Raw genomic sequence first — 24,793 nt, forward strand, 5'->3', positions numbered from 1 at the left:
AGGTTTCACGCCCTTCCTGACACAAACCCCACAGGGATTTGTCTCCTCCCAGGATCGAACCGGGGCTCTTGTGCTTTTTAGGTGAATCTATAAACCAGGAATAAAACGAGGAGAAGATACCAGTCAGAATCACCTGGAGTTTAAAATGTTTCCTATCCCAAAAGAAGTTTTAAAGTCTCTCACCTTTTAGAAGCAATAACGTTTTAATGAGTAGTCATCGGAATAGTTGTTTTTTTATCGTCTGTTGATGAATTTCAGTTATTCCAGCTCTGCATTGGAGTTTAGTGGTTTTAAAACTAGAGATAATAGAATCCTTAAAAAAGGATTTTAAATCCTTTTTTTTTGCAGACTTATTATTTTAGTGTTTGTCTCTGCAGTTAACTCTTTATAACGCCTCAGATTTATTAATTGGCCTTGTACAAATCAAATTTAATGTGTGTGTGTACATTGAGGTTTCTCATGTGATGTCATGTGCACGCTGCTCGGGAGTTTTCCACCATGTTAGATGTGTGTGTTGTCACGGCTGACCTCCATCATTTGATCATGCCTCCCCGTTTGAGTATGTCGCCGGGACCTGCTTCACTCTGTGTGGTGTGAAGCAGCACCTCCCAGAAACCAAAGCAGAGGAGGGTAATATGGTCAAACCTTCTGTTTATGAGAGGCAGCCAACAATCCCAAAAAGCTGATTCTGTTCATGTGGACGTAGCGTTTTCATAGTGGGAGCAGCTAAAGTGGATCGTTTCAGCCAGAGGATAAACTGAGGGGCTGCACAAAGGCTCAGTATAACATAAAACCAGATTATTTTGAACTGAGAATCATGCAAAGCTACTCTAATAAAGCCCAAGAATAAAATATGCAGAATGGATTTAATATTAGTCTGAGGTTATTTTGGAGATAAAAACTGAACCTGGTTCATTTTTGTCTAAATACTATTACTTTGAGTAGTGTTATTAATTACTGACCGTGTCTTGTTGACAGCTCACCTGCAGCACTCGACTCTTTGTTTTATTTGTCTCATGAACGGTTTGTGTTGAATCCTTTCATCTCATCAGACAGGCTCACTTCACATTCAGCACTGCAGAGGTAAACGAGTCCATTATGACTAACTCTGCCACGTTTGCCTTGTAAATCATCTCAATCAGCTCTGCCGCTGATAAATAAAGCAAATTGCACTCTAGTAAAAGTACTCATCAGGAGTCAGTTATGAGGGGACCTGCAGGCTGCTCATCCATCCCAGCCCTCCTCTCTATCTTTGATCTTCCACTCTCTTTCCACATCTTCACTCCCTCCCTCACCTTCATCACATTCTGCTGTCTCCCTTTAAATCCTGACTCCCCCTCCCCCGCAGCCTCTCCCTCCTCCTGCAGTTATGTGCGTGACTGTGCATACACCTTCACCCCACCCCCATAGTGCTGAGGTGGGGCATTTCCACCCATTCCATATACAGACAGTACACTGAAGCAGTGTTTCAGCTCTGTGCTGGGCAGTTACTCTGCATGGGCCACCTTAATGGTCGATGATTGGAAATCCAGTATGACCAGAAAGCTGAGCCACATAAAAAGCAGACGGCTCACTTTTTACCCTCTGCAACAAACACAGAAACAGCTCAGTGTACAAACAGGTATAATATGAATAAACAAATAAAAAATACACATAAAAATAAATGCAGGGATGATAATATTTACCTCGTAAGGCAATGAGAACATCACTAAATGGAAAATGCTTCTCTTCTGGTCTTACATTTTTACATAAATATAAATAGTTTCAAATAAAAGTCTGTTTTCTAAAGAAGGACAATCGGACAACCCAACAAATTTGCAAACATTTAACATTTATTTATTTTTAACAAATAAACAGTTTAAATATGAAAAACAGCAAATATCAAAATAAAACAAAGGGGCCTTTACAAATATACCTGAACCTGAAATATTCTTTAATCTTAAAAGGCTTCAATTTACTGCTTTAATATATCTGAATATAATAACAGCTCATTTTAGATTCACAAATGTGTCTGATTTCTTTAAGGTGCCTGGCGCCTTTATTTGGCATCCTATGACATGTTTATATTCATCAAATATGAATGTCAAAATAGAAATAAGTGTCCGTCACTTAATGACATTAGGAAACCCGACAAAGTCATGAATCTAAAAATGAACCCTAATTAAGTGTTTCTAATACACCAGTGAGGACTTTAATTTTGGTTCCATGAATTTATTCCCTGGATTTTACTTTTCAGGTAATTGACTCCTTATTTTGCCCCTTAAAACATTTAGATTTATATAAATGTGTTTTATATATATTTGAATTCTGCCTTTCTGAGGTCTCACGTGTGCTTCGACGTGGGATCTATGCTTTTCTGACTTATTTCCTGGTGTTGTGTTATTGAGGTTTGTAGGGCTGTTTGTAATGCAGAGCTTTAGTTGTTCTGGTTTTTGTTTAGTTTTATATTGAGTTTTTGCGCCAGGCAACTATTTTGTTATTTCTTTTTGTGGCCGTAGTTTTGTGTCTCTAGTGTTAGCGGTCTTTTGTTTATTTCCTGTTTTACTTTGAAGGTTGGCTTTCTTGGATGTCTTCCATTGGTATTACTTCCTCCTTCATTATTGTCCGTTCGCCCTGATTACCTTTACCTGTGCGTATTAACTGCACCTGCTTGTCTGCACATAAAGCCCTTTGCCCAGCTCTGTCTTGTGCTCTTTGACTTTTCTAGTGAACCTGTCAGCTTAAATAAACGCTGCACTTTGCTCGACCTCTGAACTGACCTTCAACGCTCTTATATTGAACATCTCAAAATAATTGTCAATATATCTCTTTTTCAAATGACAGAGCCAACAAACTTTGTCTTTTTTTGTGGCTGGGATGCCGGCTAACAAAGAGCGAGAAGTGCCGATAAAATAAGAACCAGCCTCGAGCTGTTGTCGAGTGAGGTGAACTTTGGAAATGTCAACATGTCACGTTTGCATGCAGCGCAGAGTAGTTTGGATTTGTCCCGTGCATCTCAGATCTGGGCGTTGCAGATGCTGACGGGGTGTTTTTATTTTAACTGTGTGGTTTATTTAAAAAATCTGCTGTTGGTGCGTTTTTATAATGCAAGAATCCAAATTTTATGAAGTCTTTTCTTGGCTGAACGTCCACCTGAATGGTTGGATTTTTGAGGCGTCACTTGAGGCCACAAGGTGTTTTAGGGAGAAATATTTTCACATTCGCATTTGTATGTATTTTGCATGTGAAATACTCTGCATGTGCATACAGTGCATCTACAGCTGTAAGCACAATAGGGCAATCAGACATTCACTAAGTAATAATGATGCTCTGGAACAAAGGAGCGAGGTCCTCTATAGTAACAACAGCAGAGGGCAGGAGGTTTGCATCCAGGGTCTTTGTCTGTTTTCCCAGTAGCTCTTGCTCAAGGATAATGTTGCAAAACAGAATTAGGTTGCATGTAACAATTTATAGTATTTTATTTTTGATGTGTCAATGTGTGATAAGTTAAAATTGTGCTGAATGGGCTCTCACTCTGTGATCTGGAGCAAAATCCTTCCCACAGATAATAGAACAAGGACCTCACCGTGACTCCAGCATGAAGACATTAAGAATGTAAATCATTAGGAATAACAGCTGTCTCGCCATAACATTCCTTTAATATTCAACAGAAATGTCTCTGAGTTCATACAGGCCCAAATCCATGAAAGATTTTTATTGTTTTCCTCAAACTGTGAGCATGATGTAAGATTAATAATTGTACCCAGTCATGGTTTACTAATCTGTGTCTGCCAGTCACTCCCCAGTGCCGAGTGTGTGTTTTTATTTTCTAGGAATGGTTATTGTCACACTGCAGCATGCATGCAGTCCAGAGGCAAAGGTAGAGGAAGGCAAAAGGATAAAAGAAATGCAACCAGTATCAATCTCCGATCCACCCACCATCTGTGTGTGTGTGCAGGCATGGTCCCCTGTGTAAACGTGTGTTCATGCATGTGTATGCATGTGGTGGGGGGTGGTGACGGGCTGCATTTTGCTTCCTCCCGTCTGACTAAAGTGCTTCAGAAACAGACTCAGTCATTAGAGAGGGAGTGGGTGATCGACATAGAGAGAGAGAGGGAGAGAGGAAGAGAGAGAAGGAGGAGTGAATTGAACTGCGAGGTGGGGGAGAGGGAGAGAGGGAGCGGCAGACGGAGGAGAGAGAGCGAACAGAGCTGCTGTATCACTGAGTGGCAGACGGGCGAGCGAGGGCTGGTGACCACCAGCAGACAGCAAACAGACGAGCGCGAAGAGGGGCGAGGCCGCTGCCGCTGCTGCTGCATGCGGTAACCATGGCGCAGCCATCTCCGAGTGCATCGCCCGGCATCCGTCGCCGTAGCGATGGCTCGGTAAGAGAATCTCTCTTCTTCCCTGTTTCTGAACGTAACGAGCAGGAGAGGCTGGAGGCCATGGTACGCCGAAGAGCCGGGGGCCCTGAAAGACGAGGAGGAGGAGGTGGAGGTGGAGGAGAAGCCCGGGAGCACCTGGATAACAGGCCTAAACGGTGGACATGGGGAGGACCGCCTGATGGAGTGGAGGGTGAGTACCAACAGAAATGATGATGATGTCATTGGAGGGTGGGTTTGATTTCTAGAACTCGGGGGGGTTGGTAGTGATGGAGAAGTGGAGAGATGTTTCAGGAGGAGGAGGTCTGGAGGTCAGGAGGAGACGGGGGGGTAGCTGTGGGAATAAAGGGTGGAGACGTAAAAGCAGAGGACAAAGAGCAGGTGAAGTGAGGATATAGAGAAGGAGAAAACACAGCGGGGCAGTGGAGGAAAAGGGTGGGGAGGCTGCAATGCAGGAACGCTTTGTCTCCAGACCCCTTCAGGCTTTAGAGAGACTCGGAGTGAGTTCATAAAGCTTCAGCCTGATCAGACGGGGTCAAGCTGTACCTGTAAACTGCTGTTTAAACGTGCTACAGGTGCCGGTTTATTTTTATGTTTGTGTGTTTTATTTCTGAGCTGGGATGCAGGACTAATTCTCAGAAGACCTTGAACGCAACAAGGCCACACACATAAACAAAGTGCGACACAGGGCTGTTCACTGAGCCAACTTCCATCACTCGTATTTTATCTCTTTTCTTCACCGTCACTCTTTTCTGAGATGTTTTCTGTCTTCTTGTCGGCCCGAGCCTGGCTCTATGCTGTGGTGCATTCATAACGCCATCAATTATTCACAGTACCCACCAGCTGAGCCGGGATCGGGTCCACCAGGCAGCTCCTCTGGCTCCGGCCCGGCTGACTGGGGAAGAGGCGCTGCTCTGGGATCTGTGGGGCCCGGCAGAACGCTCACTGCAGCAGAAACGGCACCAGCTCATCTTACAGCTCGATTAAAGGACAGACACTCACCCAAAGACGCAAAGTGTGTGTTTTTGTGTGTGTGTTTGTGTGCTGCGTATTTTCCTCTGGTCCCGAGCTCCAAAATGAGCTGCTACTTTATTCGAACAAGGTGTTCAGGCCGTGATAGCAGCTGCTGCAGATATTTACCCAACCGGGATCACAGCAGATACACAACCCTGTGAAAAAAAATATTAGGATTTCTTTTATGTGTGTCCATTTTCAAAGGATTATTTCTCCTCTTGTTGCCAAGACTTGGGGGAATAATTTAAAAATAAGCACTGAGATTACGGTTATTGATCCGAACTGGCACCGGGTGATGTTAATACAGGAGCATTCAAAGGGACCCAGCACTATATCTGTGTATGCGTTTTTGGACAATGGCACTTTCCTTTTTAATGTTGCGTCTGTACACCACCACAGTGGAGTTTAAATCACACAGCCGACATGTGATTGAAATGCAGGCGTTCATCTTTAATCCCACGGGGCCTTGTGGAGCTCTGATCAGTTGTGCAGCATTTGCCTGAGGAGAGTCTAACCCTGTACGCTTCACAACTCGTCCCGCTGCTTCTATCAGCAGTCACATCATCAATAAATACTAGTGACCCACTTCCACTGGCAGCCACACATACACATGTCAAAACATTACCTGCACCATGTTTGACAGGTGATGTGTTATGCTTCAGATGATGAGCTGCTTGCCTCTTCCAGTCGTCCTGGTCCTGGTTAATCTTCATTTCAAAGACTTTCTTTCAGAACTCTTTTAGATGTTTTCTTCTTGTTTTCAAATGGTTTGCATCTTTTTATAAACTCTCTTTTACATAATGTAACCTATGTTCTCTTAGAATGTTCTTGATTGGTTAGATGTTGTTGTTAGATGTTTTCTTAAGCAAGTAATGAACTCTGTAATCGTCCACTTTAGTTGTCTTCAGGCCTTTTGATGTCCCTGAGCTCACCAGTGTCTTCCTTGTTTTTGAGAATGAACCAGATTATTGATTTGGCCACTATGAAAGGTTTTTTTGTCTTTTATACACCGATCAGTCTTAATAGTCATGACCACGGTCATATGAAGGGAATCACTCTGATTGTTTCTTCATCATGACACCTGTTAGTGCCATAGTGAAGATTATCTGTTCATCGTAGCACTGCTAACACTGCTAACAGCGCATCAAGTGGTCCAAGAAGGGAACAGTGATGAACCAGCGACAGGGTCACATGAAGACCAACAGATCAGCTGTTATAGCTGAAATTGCAAAAAAGGTCATTCCTGGTAGAAAGGTGTCAGAGTACACAACACATTGTATCTGTTTGCTGTTTCTGTAGCAAACAGCTGGACACAATATTATACAAGTCATAATGTTGTGCCTGATCGGAGAGAGTTTATTTTGGCCTGTCAGCCTAATGACACTCCTTCACTTGCACTGACGTGTCTTTAGATGTCACAGTGACAGTTTCAGTGAACAGCTACCGGCACACTCCACTTCTTTTATCTGCTGAATTTGTCATAAAATAATGAGGAACCAGGCCTCAGCCGGCCAGCTGGTTGTCAGTCAGTTAAGTTACTGAAAATGGGAGACTGTGTGAATCCAATACTCTAATAACACATGTTCACTGTTTGATTTCAAATCCTCTGTGGTGGTGTAAAGAATCAAAACTACAATAATGTCCAGTGTCATTGTTCAGAACCTGTAGATCTGCCTACATGCTGAACATGGTAGTTTAAACAGTTCTCTTACAGCAGATGTTGCTTGAACCTCCACATGATGAGAACAGGATCTTAGATCTTCCCTGAGAGGGCAGTGACACTTCTTTTGCACATATTCGCGTCACAGTTTTGTGTTTCACTCTCCCTCTTGTTGGCTCGTTTGCCTTTACAATGTTTTTGAACAGATTTTGATGCCTCTTTCACTTTAACCCAGCGTGTGTGTGTGCACCGAGCTTGGTTGTTGTTTTCTGTTTGTATGCCTGTCATGTGTCCCTGAAACAGGTGTGTGTGTGTGTGTGTGTGTGTGTGTGTGTGTGTGTGTGTGTGTGTGTGTGTGTGTGTGTGTGTGTGAGTATGTAATGCTTTGCTTTCTCCGCTCTGCTTCACCTGCTGCCCAGGTAACCCTAAGACCCCACCCTGCCATGCCATTGGCTCCGCTCAGCCCAATGAGCTTCCTGCTGCTTCCAGTGCCAGCCAGTCCCATAACGGTACAGACCACATGACTATGTGTGCCACACCCACCCACCGCCACCTGCAGTCGATCCTCTGTTTGCATGTTCGTAGCTGTAGCGTCATCCTGAAGTGTGTGATAGTCGTGTGTATTATATTTCAATCCTTTTAAAAATGTTTGCACTGATTTTTGTCACGACTGTTCTTAGAGGACCTAATAAAACGCGCTCCACCAGCGATAAATTGGAATATAAATCTGAATATTTGTAAACAAAGTTGCAGCAAAAAAGTTTGCACAGGTTTCCTCTGCAGTAAATGTAGCAGCATGTGCAGTATGTTGGCACACCTCAGTGGACGTGAGTTTTGTCAGCCATCATGTGTTTTTTGGTTTTTTTAGCTAGAGTGGCCGTGCTTATATGAGAGGGTGGAGTACTACATTATCAGCTAACAATAGCTGGCTTTGTTACCAGCCTGCATTCATACAGACACAGATAGCTAATAATGAGTTATTAGACTTTCATTCACCAAAACTGGAGCACAGACAATGTGTTAGTACAATTAACTGCACAGTAATCAATATTATTGGTCCACATGAGTTACTCCAGTTAACTGAGGTGAAGCCTGGCAGACAGCTGCAGCTGCATTCGCCTTCCTCGCCATCCAACTTTCAGTCAAAGCAGCACAAGCCTAACTTTGTCCTTAAAACAATTCTAATAAGTAAATTGTAAAAATATCTGTTGCTGTTATGAAGTAGGAAACTATCCAGAGGCAGCGTTTTTTAAGCAGGCTGTAAACACATTTATTTTCTGAGTAAAAGTTGTAAATGTTAACATGGGAGTCTGTTGGGACTGACTCCATAGAGAGTCACTCCAAAGGGAGTCATATTTCAGTGCCACATGTGGCACAGAAAAGGAGAATCTATGCAGAAGCATAAAGAAAAGCTGAAAGAAACAAGTCAATATATTCAATTTAAAAAAGGTGATAACGAAAGAAGCTTTTTATTAAAGCTCAACATGCATAGAGTTTAGGTGTGTAATGTATGGTTATATTTACTACATGTACAGGTAACTACATTATCATTTATTATCTGGCCATACAACAGCCTCCACTGCTGAATCTGCTCATCAAAGGACAACATTGTGCTTTAACTTTTCAAAGGTTTTTACAGACATTTTAAAGCTAAAAATGTTCCCAAAAACTTAATGTGTGAAATCTTTACTCAAAAAACAAAAATCTCTGTAGAGCTCTAAATGTTTTTTAACGTTTACAGGAGCTTTGACCTTCACACAGTGGTGACAGCGCTGATCAGAAAGAGTTAAAACCAATCAAATGCGTGACCTCCGACCCACTCAGTGTGTGTTATTTGTGTCAGCTGCCGGTGTTCTCCACCCATCTTCATCAACAGTGCCGTCATATCTCCTCTTACTGTCTAATGAGCATCTGGTTTGAAAGCCCCACCACACATAAGTGCGTATGCAACACACATGCTCTCCCACCCCCACAACAAAGGGCTGCTCCACTTCCTGTCTTCCTGGCCCAAGGCCTTGTTTAGCGATGCATACGTATTTTTCTCAGCAGGGAATTTTGTCTATGAAACACCCTGTTACTACACACACACACACACACACACACACACACACACACACACACACACACACACACACACACACACACACACACACACACACCATAAATCATAGCAGACTTCACCCTCCAGCTATCTGTGAAACTTATTAGACCTCACATGCTCTCACACACAGACGCCATGCGATCATTACTGTCCCATATCACCAACTCAAATAACCTCCATGGTGTTTTGCACTCGGCCTGACCTGCTGGTGCACTTCCTGTGTTGTTTGGTAGTAATTTCAGGAGAAACAGAGTAAACGAATCAGAGTTTAAAACTGCAGTCAGGACACTGTTTCAATCAAAGAAGTACAGGAGAAATATTTGTCACTTAAAAAGATTCGGCAGTTGATATTACAAGTTACAGACCTCGATGTAAACCATCGGTCTGCTTCACAGAAAGGATGACTTTGAATCGGGCCACAGTTTTATACCCCAACAATAACACATTATTATTACGACTATCTTCTTTAAGAACCAACAGACCGTTTTGTTGTGTCCCTTCGAGTCTCCTCTTCGTTCAAGTCCCTCTTATCTGCTCCTTTCCTGGAAGGACAGAGACAGAAACACCTGCCTTGATTATTAATATTATCCTGATACTGATTCTATTTATTATCTACATTCGGGACACTTCCTTTGGCCCAGAAAATATCCTCCTGACTGTTATCTGCTGTGATGTGTAAGCATGCAGTAAAGACCCTCCGCGCTTCTACGTCAATTCAATATTTCAATTCAGTCGTAACGCTGAATGACGCTTCGACCCTCAAAAACACAGAGTGCCGACTCGGAGTGCACAGAGTGCAATGTGTACATAAAAATCCTAAAAATCAGCTTTATTTAATCATTTTAAATCGTAACAACACTAAGCTGGAAAAAGACACAAATATAAACGATAACTGTGGCTCATTGCTTTCTGTTTATCAATAAATATTTTCTCTGAATTCATCAGATCAAAGTAAATGTATTTAAGTTAATTACATTAATTGAAACATTTGTAGCATTTAGTTAAAACAATTACAAGATATTTTAGGGTATAATTAACTAGAAGAAACAGTAAAACAAGATAATTGGTTAAACTAATGAGGCAACAAAGACTAAACTTAACAAATATTTTAGGAATATGAAAAAAATAAAACAAAAACTGTGACATGACGTCTGAGTGACTGTGAGGTAAAACATGTTTTTAAATCGTTTTTTGAAGATTATGAATGAACTTACTGACAGTAAATATTTTATTATTTTTGTTACTTACTTATAGTAGCTCGCTAAAATAAATGTTTTATGTTAAACAGGTTAACAACACACTCTCCTAAAGATAAAAGTGAATAAAAAAATCATGCAAACTTGGATTATTTGGAAAGAAAATAATCCTTTACTCCTAAAATCTAATCGCTATCCCAGAAAATCCCAGAGAGCAGATCAAGTCTTTGGTCACAAACGGAGTTTTTAAGTCCTGCTTTTGTCCGGTGGCGTCTCTCGTCTCTGAAACGTTCACCTCACAGCTTTATGGCTCTGCAGTCGCTGCTTCGCTATCATCATCCTCCATTTCATGATGAAGCACTTCCTCGTGTGTGTGTGCGTCTCTGCTGCTGTTTCGTTTCTGTCTTACATCACCAAGGTTAATTCATTCAGCGCCCTGCACGGCTCATCGATCAGTGGGTTTATTTTCTGCGTGAGCCGGCAGATTTGTGTTTGTCGTGTGAGGGGTGTTTGTGCTGGGATCGGACGTTCACTGGACAGTTTTACACCGAGCAGCAGCTGTTTAAGTCGCTGTGGTGTGTGTGTCCGTTTAAATGATTCGCTTTTTTGTTTTTGTGTTACTTCAGCGGTTGACTTCCTGTCTCCACCATCTGATCAGCCAATCAACAAACAGCTCTCCAACTCTTCAGCTGCTCTTCACTCACCGGACAGAGGTGAGACTTTATGAACCTTAAACTAAAAATCACCTGAGTACCAAACTGGAGAGCAGGATTCAGGCTTAACTCTTTGTTTCCAGTGTTTCAGATCAAAACAAATACATGTAAAAGTAAAAGTGTGAAGAAGTCGCCCAGATAAGAGTTCTTTCAGCTCTGTGCCTGTAGACCAAACAGACAGTACTCCTGCTTTATAGGTAACAGCACTCTGCAGCATGGATCTAATAAACTTGGGTAGAACATCAAGGTTGATGCATGTAGGCAGTTATTCCTCTGCTGTTTGTCTCCCTGTGCTCCTCCTCAGCAGCTGCAGGACACATCCTGTACAAACAAGCATCTGCTCCCTCACCTGAATCATCTTCTTAGATCAGTCTTTGCTTTCTTAGTCGTTACCTCCATCTCGTCTCTCTGAGCTTGTTCAGGTTTTTTCACAGGTGCCAGTGTTGAGTTGATCACCTGCACGGCTGGTTTTCACACAGGGGGCGGCAGCAGAATTATTTCTAGCACCATATTGTCTCAAATATTTGGATGTTAGCAAATAGCCAACTTGATTCATGCTCAATCATCCAAGTAAAGAAAACCCTTAAAGTTGGTTCTGTTCAGTCTTCAATCTGTGGTGAGTGATCAAATGTTTCTGAAAACACTACGTCCACGTGAGCAGACTTAACTTCCTGAGACATTTAGGTTGTTGATTGGCAAATGATGAAAGAGTTAAGTAGGCAGATACAAGCCGTTGTTCCTGGCTCACCCCACACGGCTGGAGTCTGTGTTTTATTGGGTGAAGGAGAAGGTTTAGACCCCTCTAACCATGCAACATGCAGCTGGATGCATAAATCCTGTGAGATCTGGGAAAACGATGACAAAATGAAAGTCGCCTCAGAAACAAATCTCAGCGACTCTGCAGCACCTTGAGTTTGATGTTGGAAAAGACATGATGTACTCTTTAACCCTCCAGCTCCTTTATCCATACATGTTAGGATCCTGCAGGTAACTGTAGGCGTCCTCCATCACCCCTCGCCTAAATATGAACACATCTCAGGCGCATGATTTCCACCTCGAGACAATATCCCAGCTGCATTTTCCCGACATTGTCTGAAAGTCATGAAGAAAAACATTAATTGACATCAATCATCATGTGTTAAAAAGACCAGCTTTTTACTTGTTAAAAATATTTTACTTGTGTTTTTAAGGGACAAAAAGTTAATGCTGTTTTTTCTATCTGGAAGCGCAGTGAGCCTCTCCGGGTTAGAGTCAGCAGAAAAAGCAGAAACGGTTTCTCATTTGTTTGCACAACGTGTCTTCCTAACCGAGCGTCTCATTCTCCTCCATCTGTGTCTCTGTCTGTATGTTGTAAACGTGTTTCACGTGTTATTTCTGTGTGTCCGTCTTTGACCCGTCAGTGTCTTTTGTGTCCCATCGAACAGCTTCATCCAACAACCACAAACTAACCAGGAGTTCCTCCAACCGCAGAAGCATCGCTGGGTTCCCCGAAGAAACATCCAGAGCCAAAACACCCACGGTCAGACACACACACACACTAACATATAACACCACATAGCTCTTTGTAAGCGAGGTGTTTGGAGCTAAAAGGGCACATTAGCAACTGTTGTGCTGTGTGGTAATCTTATAGATCTGGACTCATGAACCTTCACTCTCCCAGAGCTGTGGACTCTGTGTGATGTGTTGCTGGGTGAATCACTTGCCGTTGCTTTTGTAAGTCTCTGGTTTCTTTGTAAGAGGTTAATAACTGCAGGACTGTGTATTTGTCCTGCAGTCTGAGTGTCAGCACTGTAGCCAGGTAACAGGCATTACCTGTATGAAACGTGGTGTTTGGACTCTGGTTGTGTTAACATTTTGACCATGTTGTGTTTTTCTTAGAGCCAGAAGTCATATTTGAACAATAGGGTGGAATGATTATGGTGCGATGCAGGGACACAGAAATCTTGTGCTAAATAACAGACCAATAAAACACTATTTTATTTTTTCTTGGGTTATAAAAGATTTGAATATGTTTACAGGTGGGGTTTTGTGTTTTTGTGCATCTGAACTTTTCTTTAGTTTTGTTCTGTTTTGTCATTTAGCCTAATGTCTGCACCTCTGTTTGAATTTGTTGTTGTCACACTTTTTCTGCAGCAGTGTGTGAACTCTGTTTGTAAAGTACTACATATTTAAAGCTGTTCTTTTTATCTTTAGGGTTAGAGTTATAATTAGAGTTGACACTGCTGATGTCTTAAGCCTCTCAGGGTAAAACTGCTAAAAAAGGAAGTGCATACACATGGAGCTAAGATGAAGATTAGTATACAGCTGGGAGCTTCTGCACTTGTGTTGTCATGTGTGTCAGACAGTGCGGCCAAGCCCCAAACTTTAAACCTTAACATGAGGTACAGAAAAATCCCCCCATGCAGTCATACCAAACTCTAAATGTCTTTATTTCTGCTGTAAATTTGTGAATTCTGAGTGTGTGGGGACTCTGTCAGAGCCAGCCTCAAGCAAACATTAGATGAGCTGATAGTTTTTCATTCCACCTCATTATTTCAGCCTCAGACGGGGTTCCTGCTCGGTACTGACTAGTTTCAGGATGTAGCTGCAGGATTAAAGATGTGCAAGTTACTAAACTGGGCCGCACCGGTCAAAAAGCCAGTAAAGCTTTCAGTAATGAATTCATTTGTATGCTAACAAACATCTATGCAGTCAGAACTGTTTAGTAACTGTTTGAGATTCATGAAGTTTTATTCCAGCTAACGAGCATGTAAGATGATCCTCTGTCGTTCTGCACTGATGCTTCGGACAGGAAGGAAGGACTCAGTTTTAATGAGGCAGGAAAACGACTGCTCACGTCGTTCACAAACTGATGTTGTAGTCGTTACTGATGTGAGTAAGCTGCATCCAGCATGATGAAGCTTCATCCTGACTCATCCTCACTGATGGGTCTCCAGTTACACGGCTATAACAAGAGCTTCACGAAGTCCTGATGTTCTGATTATCATGTGTTTATACAGCCAGTAATATTTGTGAAATCTGACTTTTAGGGGGAGTCAGCAAACACACCAAGCCGCAGTTCTTCCTTCAGGGCCAACAGCAAGGGCCCTGCCACACCGAAACGGTACACACACACACACACACACACACACACACACACACACACGCGCGCGCACACACACGCACTGTGTGTTTACATACGCTCAGCCTAAACCTAACCACGGGATGGGCATTTTGTCCCAAATATAGTCACATGCCAGTTTTCTGTCCTCTCATGTCTGAACATGAACACGCACACTTCACCTGAAGCACAGGTGACTTGATGTGACTCTGTTGGTTGCTTCAGGGTGAGGTCCAGCAGGAGTCGCGCCCAGTCTCCCTGCTCCCCTGGTCAGTACCCGCCCTCCCCTCTCCGGCAGAGAGCCACCACCCCCGGCACCGACGAGGTCAAAGGTCACAGCACCCTGGAGAGGAAATCCACCAAATCTGAGACATCGGAGAAGAAGATCCCCAAATCCACCAGCAGAGAACTCAATGCAGGTGAAGACATACGTGCAGCAGTAACTTTACACATGCCGCCTTAACTAAGCTATCAGTTTTTTATTGATGTCGATTGAATTCAGGGGACGGTGATAGTGGTCAAAATACCACCTGGTGAAGGAGAAATCTCCTTTGGTCATATTCAGCATAATTCAGGCGAATGATAAACTCTAAATGTCGAAGAAAAAAGCAAAACAAGAAGGTTTAATTCAACATGTCAAACAGAACCTCGCCACAGAATCTGCAGAGTGCACATCGAGTGAAAACACAACCGAAGATGCTCCTGGCTTTCCTTTCTGTATCTGTACATGTATCAGCAGGTCTTACCTGCAGAGCTCTGGTGAGATGGTCCCCTTAGCTGAGCATTTATGAAGCTGTAATGTTGTTTAAAGGCTTTTTGAAATCTTTTAAACTGTTTTTTTATGTTTTTTGTGTCTCTCCATCCTCCCCAACAGAGTCTCCGGGCACGCCCACAGGAAGGAGCGTGGGTGGGACCACAGACGCCGAGGAGGCATCCAGACTGCTGGCAGAGAGACGCCGTCTGGCCCGAATACAGAAGGAGCAGGAGGAGAGACAGCGGCAGGAGGAGGAGAGGTGAGTGCTCCTCGTACACAGCTGTTCACTGGACCCAGATGTTTCTGGTTTGTTCTGTTTCTATCTGAACATGTGAAACGTTAGACTTATGATTCTTGTTTTTTCTTACAATCGCTGAACATTTAATGGACATTAGATCGAGTTTCACTCATAGTTCCATCGTAGCAGTCAATACTGTCCAAAATACAGCATTTTGCTCCAGTTCTGATGAGGAAAATTAAACACAAAATAGTTTGTTAAATGCAAAGTTTACAGGGATTGTTGTAGATGGAACAAAATGGAGAATATCCAAAAGCCTCAATTTATAAACAGGAGATTTATGGTGTTTTTTGTCCTGTTTATAGGGACTAGTTATGTACTTATACTGCACTTTTGTAGCTGGAGTTATTCAGAGCTAAGACTGAGTAGAAAAAGTCATTGATTTGATTACTTTGACTGTTTGCTGTGTATACTGAATCAACAATATTAACAATGCATTAAAAATAGAAATTGTCAGAGATGATTATCTTTGTCTCGTCTGTGGCGCCCTGTGAAGTTCAGACTTTGTGGTTTTCTGCAGGCTGAGGGCCGAGGAGGAGCAAAGGAGGCAGCAGGAGGCCAGAGAGCGGCAGGAGAGGGCGGCACAGCAGGCCGAGGAGGAGAGGGTGAGGCGGGAGGAGGAGAAGGTGAGACGGGAGGAGGAGGAGAGACGGCAGAAGGAGCAGAGATGGAAGGACATGCAGGATCAGCTGGACAGAGAGGTCCGTGTGAATGAAACGACCTATGATGTGTTTTATTGTTACGAAGGTGATGCTGCTCAGTGTTTGCATAGTTTCAGCTCAAATGAATAATTGTTAACAATGTTCACGGATCACTTTGGCCCATGCATTTGTGTTTTTATTGATGTACTTACATTAAAGTGTCCCATGTTGCTATCCTTACCCTGCTCTGAATACATTTACGTTAGGACTCAGTTTACTATAAAAGAAGGATTTATGTCTCTGAGTGTGTTTAGGTTTCTTTAGTTATGGGTGTCATGTGTCTTGATTTAATATTATAAATGAATGTTAACATGTAGGTGAAAGCTTCATGCCATACGGACACAGAAGCAGAAAAAAATGTCAGAAGAAATATGGAAATAACAAAAATCTATTAAAAATAAATAAATACAACTAGAAACCGGATTAAATAAGACAAAAAAATTAGAAGATTAAATAAATAAAAAATTAAAAAGGTGCATAAATAAAAAAGTAAATAATTAAACAAATAAAATAAATTTAAAAAATGTGAATAATTTTTTTTTCTATTATTACTGCAGTTTATTTAATGCCATAATAATTTCATTATAAAATGCTTCTTTCTGTTATGTTTGTTTATAGTCCCTCTTCCAGATGGTAAAGTACAGAAGTCTGTTTCTGCCACTGAAAGAGCTTTTTTATTATATCAATAAGTCAAAATTGGAGTTTATTATCTCCAAATTTCAACTTTCAAACTCCAACTACTGAGAAAAAAACTTAATCAAGTAAAGCTTTGGAGACAAAAGCCCCAATCTCTGATTTATGAATGCCAGCTGAATGAAAACTATTACAACTGTATTAAAAGAAGAAGTTGGTGAATTATGCAAAGAGCAGACACACAAGCTGTAGTACCATATCTTTATTCTCTACCTCTAACCTGTTCGGTTGCAGGTGCAGTGGTTAAACCCTGATTTATTGTTACAGTAATTATGAAGAGTGATTAATGATGATATCAGTGCAGATCGACAGCTTGTAGGTAAGACCGGCCATGGCAGTGTTAGAGAAGCAAAGGGGGCGGGTCTCCGGTTCGACTCTTGTATGTTTTCAGGTAACTCATGTTTACACACTGTAAACTGAAGAATAGCGAGAATGTGATTGGCTGCGTGTTTTTCAGAGGGAGGAGGCCTTCCTGCGAGCTCAGAGGGAGGCTGAGAGGAAGAGGCAGGCGAGAGAGCTGCTGCACATCCAGGAGGAGCAGGAGAGACAGCAGAGGAAGAAGGTACCGAACATCTCCACAGACTAATCACAGACTAGAGCTCAGAAAATTCACCTTTTAAGATGTTTTCTCACCTGGGATCCAGACAGTTTCAGGAGACTCAGATATGACGTAGTTGGCTTCAGACAGTTTTTTATTCTTATGATATGTTTAAATTTGGTTGCTGTTCCCCTGATGTGCTGCCCCCTGTTTTCCCTGTGCTACCAGGCAGGCTTTGAGGCTTAGCGGGGTAACTGAAGGTTTAACCCTGGGGTTTTCAGGGATGTGACGATGATTCACTTTTAAAGCTGCGTATACAATGGCAAGAGATCCACTCGTCACACATAACTTTGAAGCTGCTGGTTGCTTGCAGACATTGGTACACTCACACTCGCTCTGGTCTCTTCAGTCACTCACCTGAACGTTATCGCAGTTCTGCTCACTTCACCTCACCAGCAGTTATTTCGCCCCGAGTCATTTGAAGTTTCTGTATATTGTTCAGTTTCACTGGGGTACATCACCACGGTAACGTATACTGGAGAACTAGCCCTCCCCAATCAGTTCTCAGGACAGTGGATCATCATTCCTGGAAGAGAAATGATCAAATCAGATAAAATCTTCATCTCGTGAGGCAACGTCATTCCTTTTTTTCCTGTTGGCTGCGATTTTCAAACAACTTCATTCTTCTGTAGGCATTAATACACGATCCCAAAACACAGCAACATTTTGTGGACCTTAAATCAGAGTCTAAGCCTTCGTTTAATTCTGTTTTTATGTTTGCTTGTTCTTCACTTCGTCGCAGAGAAACAACAAAAACTGTCTTCTGTTAATTTACTGTAACCTGTCAGACCCTGAAACGACCTTCATGTGACTGCTTACAGACGTCAGATTAAATGAAGCCATACAAGGAAAATTATCCTGGATGTGCTGAACGGAGCTCCGGCTCTTTGTTTATTCTTGGATTTCTATTTGTTCCCTTTTTGCACCGTTTTCAGACACTTTTACGAGCAGATGGATTATCATGACACAACATGAACTCGAAAAGTTTGATGTGATCGTCTTTTATTTCTCTCTGTTAACACCAGCCGTGTGTCTGCTTCTGCAGAGAATTGAGGAGATTATGAAAAGAACAAGGAAGAGTGAAGTGGAGCCTCCATCTGCTGCTCCAGGTAAATGGATGTAACACACACACACACACACTACAAAACTAATGACTTAATTTTCCACGCCAGTGCAGTTCAGAGTCCTTTTCCCTGTCGTCCTTTTCTCATTGGATGGGAAGCGTTTTTGAAAATCTAATTTCTCCACCACGATCAGGCCTCTCTGTGAAATTGGATGTGATAACTGGCAGCTGCAGTGTGACTCAGCAGTGTTACACAGGTGGGGGAACAGCACCTCCTGATGGGCGGAGGTGGGATAAATAGCCAACGCTGAGGGGAAAAACTGCAGCGCTCGCTGAACTCTCTGAACTCTCTGACCTGAACGGACTCGCGTGCCGACGCCTTCATCAGCACAGCTGAAGTGAATCACTCTGTAATCACCGCAGCTTTACACTGAAGCAGAAAGATTATGATAGAAAACATTTATAAGGAACATTGTTACACTCCTTTCACTGGCCTCGCCGGCAGGGAGTTCCACCTGGTTTTATGAACATCTTTTAAATACTTTAAACGTAACCGGTGGTTCTGAACTGAAGGAGAAACTATTAAATGTATCAGGAAATGTTTAAGTAGAGGAAGCTGAACACCAAAGCATTCAGGGTGCCTGGTTTTTATTCTCCCCCACGCATCATTATGTGTGTAAAAATGGTTTGCACTAACAGTTGACTGAGGGTGTAAAACTGCTTTTTTAACAGGAATGATTTTGTTTGTTTATTTGATATTTTTAACCATGCACAGAAATATCGAAGTCATAAGAAACTACAGTGTCTTGTACTAGATTTAGCTGCTGGCTCATTTCTATCTGCAGTCACTGGGGAGGGAGGACGCAGAGCGCTGTGGCTCATGCCTAAAACAAAACCTGTAATAAAATCACAAATATCCAGGAAGCCTCGGCTCAGCTCGTTGTGTTCGAGGGCCGGCGGGCTGTGAGGTTTGCAGTGAAGTTTAATTAATGAAGCCTTTGTTGATCATAGTTTCAGGAACGCTATTGGCTTAAACCTCCTACTCTTAGTGGTTAAAGCCGCTCCCTGCAAATAATTATGAAGCAAGATAATCACCCTGAATAAGGTAATGTGATCATGACGTCCATTTATGTGCATCCAGCGTCTGAACAGAGTAAATCATTTTTGACATGCACAGAATTGTCGAGTTTTCTGGAAAAGTAGGATTGTGATTTGGATCTCTGGATTTCTGCTTTCATCCTCACATTGCTGTGATTTCTCACATTTCTGACTTTGTCGTATTTCGTCTTCCAATGGACCTACCTTCTCACTGACGTCATCGTTTGACGTAACAGACGTGCAGTTTGGATAGTTTCACCCCGAAAATCAAAAGAAGTGTTTAAGTGGACATCAATTAATGATCAGTGTAACTCGATTGGAAAGAGATTTTTATCCACAGTAACGTGATCGGATCAGAATCTGGTGTGTTTACATGAAGCATTTTTATTCCAGTCAGACTTTTAATCCGGTTACTTGTGTCATTGTTTGAAGAGTCTATATGTTAACGTCTGATGAATATTTCTGTCTGAAGTTTGGTCTTGAATTTTTGAAAATGTGGAAATAAAGAGATCCTTTGAAAGTCTGCAAATTGAGACAGTTTCCTCCCTTTAAGAAGCGTAAACTATGTATTTGGGAAACTTTCAGCCTTGGTGGAGGTTTGGAGTCTCCACTGTTTCATCCGGATGCTTGTCACCACTGATAGAGGTGGAACATCTGAAAAAGGGTGCGAAATTTACTGCAACTATAAAGCATTTCTCAGGATTCATTTTCAGGAAGTGATGCTGAACTGTGATATCCGAGGCCGGGATCAAACCTTTAGCACCTCTTTTATAACCTCGAGTAAAGACTTCCTGTGTATGTTGGCAGCAATCGAGGTGCGAGGTGAAGGTGCTGTCGCCCCGGAGGAGGACGCCGCGACTCCCGCTGAAGCCCCCGTCATCATGCTGGGACCCCTGGAGAAGAGCAGTGTGGACGAGCTGTCAGATGGGGTCCAGTCCATGGACGTGAGGTAGGTCTCCCCAAAGCGTGACCTGTTCCTTCCTCCTCATCTCATTTAGTCAACTGTCTGCATCTCAAAGGTTTCTGACACCCCAACAACTGAGAACGCTTACAACTCAAAACCACGAACCAGAGGAAAAAACAGGACTCAAGTGCTGGGATTTAAAACGTGGGAGCATCATAATGCTTTAGTTTGGCAGTATGTCATAATATTTTATATTAACTAAAATTCTTTTCTTTGCCTGACAGAAGCCAGCGTTCACTCAATTTAGTGTCAGGTCAGCTCTCATTCAGCACTCTGTGGTTGAGAGCGAGCCACTGGAGTTTTTTTAATCCCTTTTCATTACAACCTAAGCAATCATAAACCGTCTATAGCTCACATTACCTCTGATGTACAGCAAGGGTCAGTCTTAGGTCCTATTTTATTTCCTATTAGCAGGCTTCCCCCAGGCCTCTACATTTATCCAGAACAGTCACGTGTCTTTACGCAGCTACACAGAAAACACAGACAAAATCGATTGATCTAAATCACATCAACTATTTTGATCATTGCTGCGGCTCTCTTCCCAAATTTGATATTTATGTGTGAATATCTATGGTTCAGTAAGACTAGAAGAGCTCTGCAAAAATCCTAAAATGTTATTAAAAGGAAAAACATAAAAATTTCCTAAAGCCAAGCTGATCAGCTGACCATTACTCTTTGATCTCTGAATAGCTAATCTGAGCTGCTGTGACATTACAACAAGGAGGTGTTTAGCCCTGCTGATCACCTTTTCATTTACTCTGTAATCCATTCATCGTCTTCTCATCTCACGTCTGGTTAAAGGCTTCATTCTTCATGTCCACAGCCGAGCCTGATGTTTGTGAGATCAAATACTGCTCATTAAATACTGACGCTGCCCGTCGAGACGCTCTAATAAACTAAATGTTGTGTCTCTGTCATCGTTGTTCCTTTAAGCTCTCCATCTGTCTCCATCAGTCCAGTGTCCAGGGATGAGCCAGCGAGCGCCCACGAGTTCTCGCCGGTCACCGAGGGAACAGACGGCTGCCCGCTGGGGCACCTGATGGACGATGACGCCCCGGGGCGAGGGCAGCAGCAGGCTGCAGAGGTGCAGCCTTACCCCAAAATGCAGGCTGGAAGCGGGGTCGGAGACCTCAACAAGAACCTGCTGATTCACGGCTACAGCGCCGCCTCCGAGTCGTCCCAGCTCATCCACAGCGTCGGCCCGAATAAGCTGGACATCCAGTAGCCAGGTAACAGAGACCCCCCGACATATGGCCCTTTCACTTCTCTCTGTCTGTCTTCACTGCTCTACTCCATCCAGTAAAAAGGCAAATACTCAGTTTTAGACGATATGATGCCATAGAGAGGATTATTTCTACTATAGTCATCCCAGGTTAAGAAGCCACCTGCTTACGAGGAGCAGCCAATCAGAAGATATGAAGGCTAATACAGAGGCCTGTAAACATCTGGACCGTGCACACAAGTGCTGTTATATTTAGAAGTCATCCATTCATGACATAAACACAACATGTTTTTTATACAAATACAAAATAATTATTTAGTGCTGTAAAGTGGTTCTAGTTGACTTTGAGCCTTCAGGCTCCTCCCTGCATGCTGCAGGTGTCTCTGCTAAACAGACAGAGGATGGCTGCTGTCAGCCTGCAGCAAAGTTTACAAGGAATCTGACAAGTGTAAAAATATGACAGATTAAACCAGCAGTTTATCTGCAGACAAACGGCTTCAGTTTTTGTTCTTAATTAAACAGTTTTGTCTCTGTTGTAAGATGAACAGGTGGTGGATGAGACTGACATTTAAATCTGTTGATTAGACGTTTTAATAAAGGTCTCTTACACACTTTTTATGCAATTGTGATAACAGTACAGGAAAAAGGGACCGTACGAAAAGCACCATGATATGAGTGATTACACTTCTGTTATGTAATCAAACTTTTGAGCTAAGAAGACACTGCAGGACCTGAATCTCATGCTTGTAAATACAGTGAAACACACCATTGTCCTGCCTGCTTTCTTCTGTATGAAAATAACATGCATTTGTTTTAAAGTGTTGGGTTTAATATGTGCTTGTTGAACCAAAAGAATCCGGCTTTTGGTTATGTTGAACCCAAAACTTTACTTACGGACAGGGAAAAACAATATAAATATAAATATAAATACATAAATACATAAAGTATTTATGTATTTATATTTAGTATTTGCCATACTGAAGTTCTTAAATGTCTCTTATCTCTCTTTTAGGACCTTTTTCAGGAGGCCGGCAGCTAAAAACAGGAGCCAGGAGAAACAGACCAAGAGACCAGAACAACAGTCATCATCTCCACAGGAAACGACTGCTGAACACCTGATTTCTCATCTGTATTACCAAACCACACACACGCATCACTGTTAAGCTTCTGGCCACATTTTAGGGCAGTGCAGGTGGGCAATTACAGCTCTGAGAAACACAACACAGTTTGACCTAATCATGCAGGTAATGTGATATATTTATATATATGTGAATATTATGTTACAGAGTGAAGTTTAGGTCACAGTTTATTCGTCTAAAACCCAAATAAATTCAAACTTTGTGCTGTAAAACTTGGAGCTACTTCCCCTCCACGCCTGAATCCAGTATTTCCCAGCTGCACTGCCGCCAAACATAACTCGCCCGCTTTAATCTGTCATCTCTGCTCTTGAAACCGTTGTAAATAGATGTTTGAGGCGGTCACAGTGGGGACAGGAAGCGGCTCTGTAGCAGATGATCTGGAGGAGAGCCGTGAGACTGATGCTGTTGTGTGAATCTGTGTGTAGCATCCTCAGCTTGCTGAGCTGTTTTATGGCCGTGGTTGTGGGTTCCCGTGTGTTTATCCCACCTCTGACCTGCTCTGCTGTAGATTTCCTTCCATCCTGACGCAGGAGAAACCATCAGAAACTGAAACGATGAACCCGCTGTCGACCCGTAGCCTTTAGCTGTTGTTTCTCTGCCGCTCATCACTGGACCGATTTGAGGACTAGCAACAATCAAACACGAGGAAAAAATGCGACCCTTCTGGGGGGAAAATGCTACATGTCTTGTAATTTAATGTGCGGGCGGGGGGATATTGAGACAGCGTGTTGTGTATTTGTCTGGCACTGACTGTAACCACGCAAGCTGCAGTTTATAGTGTGCACTTACAGTAGTTGTATGTTTGTTACACCGCTCTGAAGACGCTTAAATCCCCAGCCCACGTCCCCGAGTCAAATATACCTCACCGATTCAGAACAGCTTTCACCACCTCGCAGCTCATCACCTCTGAGGCCTTAAACCTCTGTGCAGTCAGCATCCTCCCCGTCACCCTCAGGCACGCCCACTTTCAGCTGATTTTAAAGGCCCGGAGGAGGCCTTTAAAAGGAGGACGAGAACCACAAACACTCCCTGAGGAGGCGTTTTTGCCCTTTAGCTCACACACAACAGGAGATAACCTGAAAGTAAAGGTTAACCACTGTCCAGAAATGTTAGTGTTCATATCAACAGGTAAAAAACTCAATAACCAAACTCATATTTATGGACATTTTAAGGAATTTGAGCTACAGAAAAGCTTTAGCCTTTAAGTCATGGTAATCGCTTTCTTTCCAAGTTCCTTAAATCTTTATTGTTAATTTTTATTTATTCTTGATTTAATGTATGTATGTATGTATTTATTTATTTATTTATGGTTTAGGTTTTTAGGTCCTTAGAGAAGATACTGGTGTAATCTTCAGTACCATTTATTACAACATAGATCGTCTTTATACAAAAACAAAACACCTAAATTTCCAGAAGTGTTGCAGAAGACACATGCTTGGTGTCATGAACAGTTGTACATTTCTTTTGGTTTTTTTTACTGGATGAATAAGATCATTTATTATTTTGGCATGCACTGCAGTGTAAGCCTGTGCAGACACACTACAGAGGTGGTGGTTTGGTTTCTTGCTGTGGGAACCGAGGCCTCTTCTGCTTCTCCAAAGCACCACACAGAGGGGAGGAAAGCATTTCCCCGTCACCCCAACGACCTCCAGCGCATTGATTTTTATCATCAGCTTCCCTCCACGTTTGCTCACTGCTCCTCCAGATTGTGCTGAAACGCATCGTCAGAGGGTCCCCCGGGTCCCCTTGTGTATGAAGTAGACATAAAGGATATAATGTTTATTCTAATCTTACTTAAACTCTGTGACACTGCAGCTTGGTGGAATATATCATTGTAAATGTGGTGCATGGAAAACTGCTGAAAACGAACAATAAACTTCATCAAGCCATTCGTGTCAGTGAGCTGGATAAATAAACTAGTGAATGGAAAACTGAATCATTAAGGAAGTAAGGGACATGTTTGAGATGTTTAGTCTTTGACCTTCATATGAAAACGATCTAGTGTAGGGCTTAACGCAGACGCTTTTCTTTATCATTATATCTCACTGTGTGTTGACTTGATGCTGCACTGAAATTAAAAATCACCTGCAAAAACTGGATGGATTATCTTTTTTTGAT

General features: G+C 42.4%; 1 protein-coding gene across 5 annotated transcripts in view; it reads left to right on the forward strand.

Annotated features, from left to right (window-relative positions):
- The window catches only part of LOC146662646 (uncharacterized), a 32,173-nt gene extending 7,609 nt beyond the window's left edge, over positions 1 to 24,564 (forward strand). Inside the window, exons 5-17 of one of the 5 annotated variants that reach the window (XM_085417428.1) lie at positions 4,410 to 4,554; positions 7,455 to 7,544; positions 10,959 to 11,045; positions 12,446 to 12,564; positions 14,075 to 14,148; positions 14,371 to 14,564; positions 15,020 to 15,158; positions 15,718 to 15,898; positions 17,049 to 17,153; positions 18,235 to 18,298; positions 20,158 to 20,299; positions 21,248 to 21,543; positions 22,549 to 24,564. In XM_085417428.1, coding sequence (XP_085273554.1) covers positions 4,410 to 4,554; positions 7,455 to 7,544; positions 10,959 to 11,045; positions 12,446 to 12,564; positions 14,075 to 14,148; positions 14,371 to 14,564; positions 15,020 to 15,158; positions 15,718 to 15,898; positions 17,049 to 17,153; positions 18,235 to 18,298; positions 20,158 to 20,299; positions 21,248 to 21,539 — 1,632 coding nt within the window. In that variant the 3' untranslated portion in view covers positions 21,540 to 21,543; positions 22,549 to 24,564. The remainder of the gene's footprint in view (positions 1 to 4,409; positions 4,555 to 7,454; positions 7,545 to 10,958; positions 11,046 to 12,445; positions 12,565 to 14,074; positions 14,149 to 14,370; positions 14,565 to 15,019; positions 15,159 to 15,717; positions 15,899 to 17,048; positions 17,154 to 18,234; positions 18,299 to 20,157; positions 20,300 to 21,247; positions 21,544 to 22,548) is intronic. The other 4 variants (XM_085417430.1, XM_085417429.1, XM_085417431.1 and 1 more) reach the window with 4 other exon arrangements.
- Positions 24,565 to 24,793: the final 229 nt, after the last annotated feature.

The sequence above is a fragment of the Rhamphochromis longiceps genome, linkage group LG9 (genome assembly GCF_057381845.1).
Source record: "Rhamphochromis longiceps isolate RC_006_pf linkage group LG9, R_longiceps_female_GT1.1, whole genome shotgun sequence".
NCBI lineage: Eukaryota > Metazoa > Chordata > Actinopteri > Cichliformes > Cichlidae > Rhamphochromis > Rhamphochromis longiceps.